The sequence below is a fragment of the Macrobrachium nipponense genome, chromosome 28 (genome assembly GCF_015104395.2).
Source record: "Macrobrachium nipponense isolate FS-2020 chromosome 28, ASM1510439v2, whole genome shotgun sequence".
Classification (NCBI taxonomy): Eukaryota; Metazoa; Arthropoda; class Malacostraca; order Decapoda; family Palaemonidae; genus Macrobrachium; species Macrobrachium nipponense.
Genome location: NC_087217.1, coordinates 74,544,487 through 74,547,424, shown reverse-complemented (window position 1 = coordinate 74,547,424; position 2,938 = coordinate 74,544,487). Strand labels below are relative to the sequence as shown.

General features: G+C 44.7%; 1 protein-coding gene across 1 annotated transcript in view; it reads left to right on the top strand.

The window, feature by feature from the left end:
* The first annotated feature begins 361 nt into the window (after nucleotides 1-361).
* The window catches only part of LOC135201234 (myristoylated alanine-rich C-kinase substrate-like), a 4,163-nt gene continuing 1,586 nt past the window's right edge, over nucleotides 362-2,938 (top strand). The window contains exons 1-3 of the mRNA XM_064230111.1: nucleotides 362-413; nucleotides 2,517-2,703; nucleotides 2,916-2,938. The exon at nucleotides 2,916-2,938 is cut by the window's right edge and continues 161 nt beyond it. Coding sequence (XP_064086181.1) covers nucleotides 362-413; nucleotides 2,517-2,703; nucleotides 2,916-2,938 — 262 coding nt within the window. The remainder of the gene's footprint in view (nucleotides 414-2,516; nucleotides 2,704-2,915) is intronic.

Here is a 2,938-nt window from a genome sequence, read left to right as displayed (position 1 = left end):
GATGAGGTAATGATATTCGGATGGGCTTACCCGTTGGGAGGACTCACTCTGGGGTGGTCTGCGAGACCGCACCGTTGATGAAGTGTCCCCTATGGTCATGGGTGTCCTGGAGGATTCCTATTGGAATTGGCTCTTCCTTGACTGCCGGCATGGGTAGTGGGGCCAAGCCAGAGGAGGGAAAGTGACCAGGACTTAGAGCTCCTGGAGGGAGACTTGAGTCTTGCCTTGGCACTGGCACTGAGGCCGTTCCTGGCTCAGTGGAAGGACTCGAACGTGGCTCAACATCCATGAGGGATGGAGCCTGGCACTGCCTGGCACCTTCAAGTGGCACTGGCTGTGCAGAGGTAGTTCTTGGAGGCCCATGGAACGGGTCTGGAGCTATGTGAGGGCTGGGGCCCTGATACAGTATAAAGGTAGGAGGACACTTAAAATCTTGTCCTAGCAGGACATCATAACCTCCTGGTATATAGGTTTCTACTGCCATGGTACATACCTTAGAATGGTTGGGGCCTTGTCCACTAAGTGGGTGGCAAGATTAGGGGGGGGGGGGGGGGCATAGGAAAGGAAGTCCTCTAATTGAAAGAGTTCTAAGACCTCCTTAACAGATGTTGGCTACCCACTCTGTTCATGTTTGGTTAGCCTCCTTGGGCATAGTCCTCCATTTCTGCTTCCACTGGTCTGGCGTCAACTCGTAAGCCCCAAGGATTGCCTCTCGGACGAGGGCGAGGTCTTGTCACTCATTCAGGCGAATGGCCTCGAATGCAGTCCGCCCTTTGCCAGTGCTTCTAGACAAGTACTTCTCCCTCACAACTACAAATTTTAATGTTCTTAAACTGAATTTTAATGCTAAGTTCCCGATTTTATTGAATGATAGCCTTAGAAAAACATTTCACAACATGTGACCTTATATGTCCTCTGGGTGTGAGTATTGCTATACTTCTAAATGTAATTTACGAACTTATATTGGATCCACCAGGAGGCTTCTGAAGTTGCGCATAGATTCTCATCATGGAGTAAGCTTTAGGACAGGCAGAAAAATTGCAAACCCAGAGTTTCTACTATTAGAAATCACTCTAAAATATGTAAAACCTCTATTGAAAATAAGGACTATAAGGTTGTACGGTGAGCTTCCAACAGCCATGATTTGATCATTCTAGAATCGTTAATGATCAAACGACTCGTCCTTTTGTTGAAAATAAACAGCCAAACCTCTGCTGGCACACTGTACCTCTCTTAGTCTATTTTTTTCTCTCCAGTCTTGACATTGCTACTGAACAAGTTGGTCTTGCTTTGCTTAACTTTTAAATTTTTTGAATTATTTAATTTTTTTTAATTCTTTTAATAATTTTTTGTCCTGTTTATTTTACGTTTTGTGATTTTTAAAGTTGTCCTTTTAGTTGTTCCTTTTAATATTTTAAATTTGTAATCATTGTGCAACTTTCATTTTTAAATTTTAAATTCTTAGCTTTATTGTAATTCATGTTATTTATTTTTTACAGCCCTCAAAAATGTAATGAAGACATTACGAAACGTCGGGAAAAGATTTACCCCTTTTATCAAGTCTTTATGTCCTCCTTTTCATTGATGATGATGATGATGATGATATATATATATATATATATATATAATATATATATATATATATATATATATATATATATATATATATATATATATATATATATATATATGTTATCTGACAAATCCGGCACTGCCAGGGTAATCTCAGAATGGCAACCAGTAAAGTCTCTCCCTCTCTCTCTCTCTCTCCTCTCTCTCTCTCGCCCTCTCCTCCTCTCTCGTCTCTCTCTTCTCTCTCTCTTCTCTCTCATCTCTCTCTGCCATTCCTGTTAAGACAGTTGTTTCAGTTACATTTCCCAGGATTTTTGACATTTTAACATTTTACTAATTCTCACCATATCGATGCTGAACTCGGGCTTGAAGGGCATTGGGAGTGTCTCTATTAACCCTTAATTGCCGACTGGACGTATTTTACGTCGAGATAAATTGTCTCTCGGGTGCCGACTGGACGTATTTTACGTCGACATACAAAAGTTTTTCTTAAAATTTGCAGAAAAATACTTATAGGCCTACAAGCCTAAAACTTTTGAATCACGCGCCTTGGGGGATGCTGGGAGTTCACGGATCAAGGCCTTGTTATGTTTTGAAGCGTGACCCAAGTGCGCATGCACGAAATGCCTTCTTCTCGCTCCAGCCAGCATCAGTAGCGCATCATCCGAGAGCGATCTTTCGTCAGAAGCGTGTTTTTCTGGACTTGTGCGAGACTTAGAGCATTTGTGTTGCTACAGGACATTCCTAGATATGTCTCAACGACGTGTGGACCTCGAAAGGCGCGTTTTACCCGTCGGAAGGGATCGTGTAAGGCGAGTTTTGGACCTGGATGCTGGCGAGGGGCCAAGCACCCAGCATGACCCCGCGCCTCAAGGCCGTTCTGTGCGGCCACGTGTGGCTGAAAGTGTTTTAGGAACACAGCGTATGCCTTTGGTTACCACTAGGAAGCATTGTGGGCGTCCTTAGGGACATTCGTAAGCATTTGGGAGGCCTCCAACCAAGGGACATAGATGAATATCTATCGGAGCTTGATCGGGAACATGTCGCAAGTCCTCATTTTGATGGCGGATGGTCATCAAGTGATGAGGACAGCAGTCCCGATGAAAGTGAGGATGAATATATGCCCCCAATGTCAGTTCGAGGCTCACATCCCGAAAGTGAGCTCGAATTCAGTGGGTTCAGTGCTTACGAGGGGGAATCTGAGGAGGGGGAGGGTGGGGATACGGGGTCAAGTTTTATCGCAGAGGACGATACAGAAAGTGAAGGCCTTAGTGAGGGTGATGGGCCAACGGGGGTGGGTAGAGTGGAATATCGTGCCCGCACCGCGCACGGGCACGTAGAAGGTCGGCTCGTCGCGCCAGCCAAG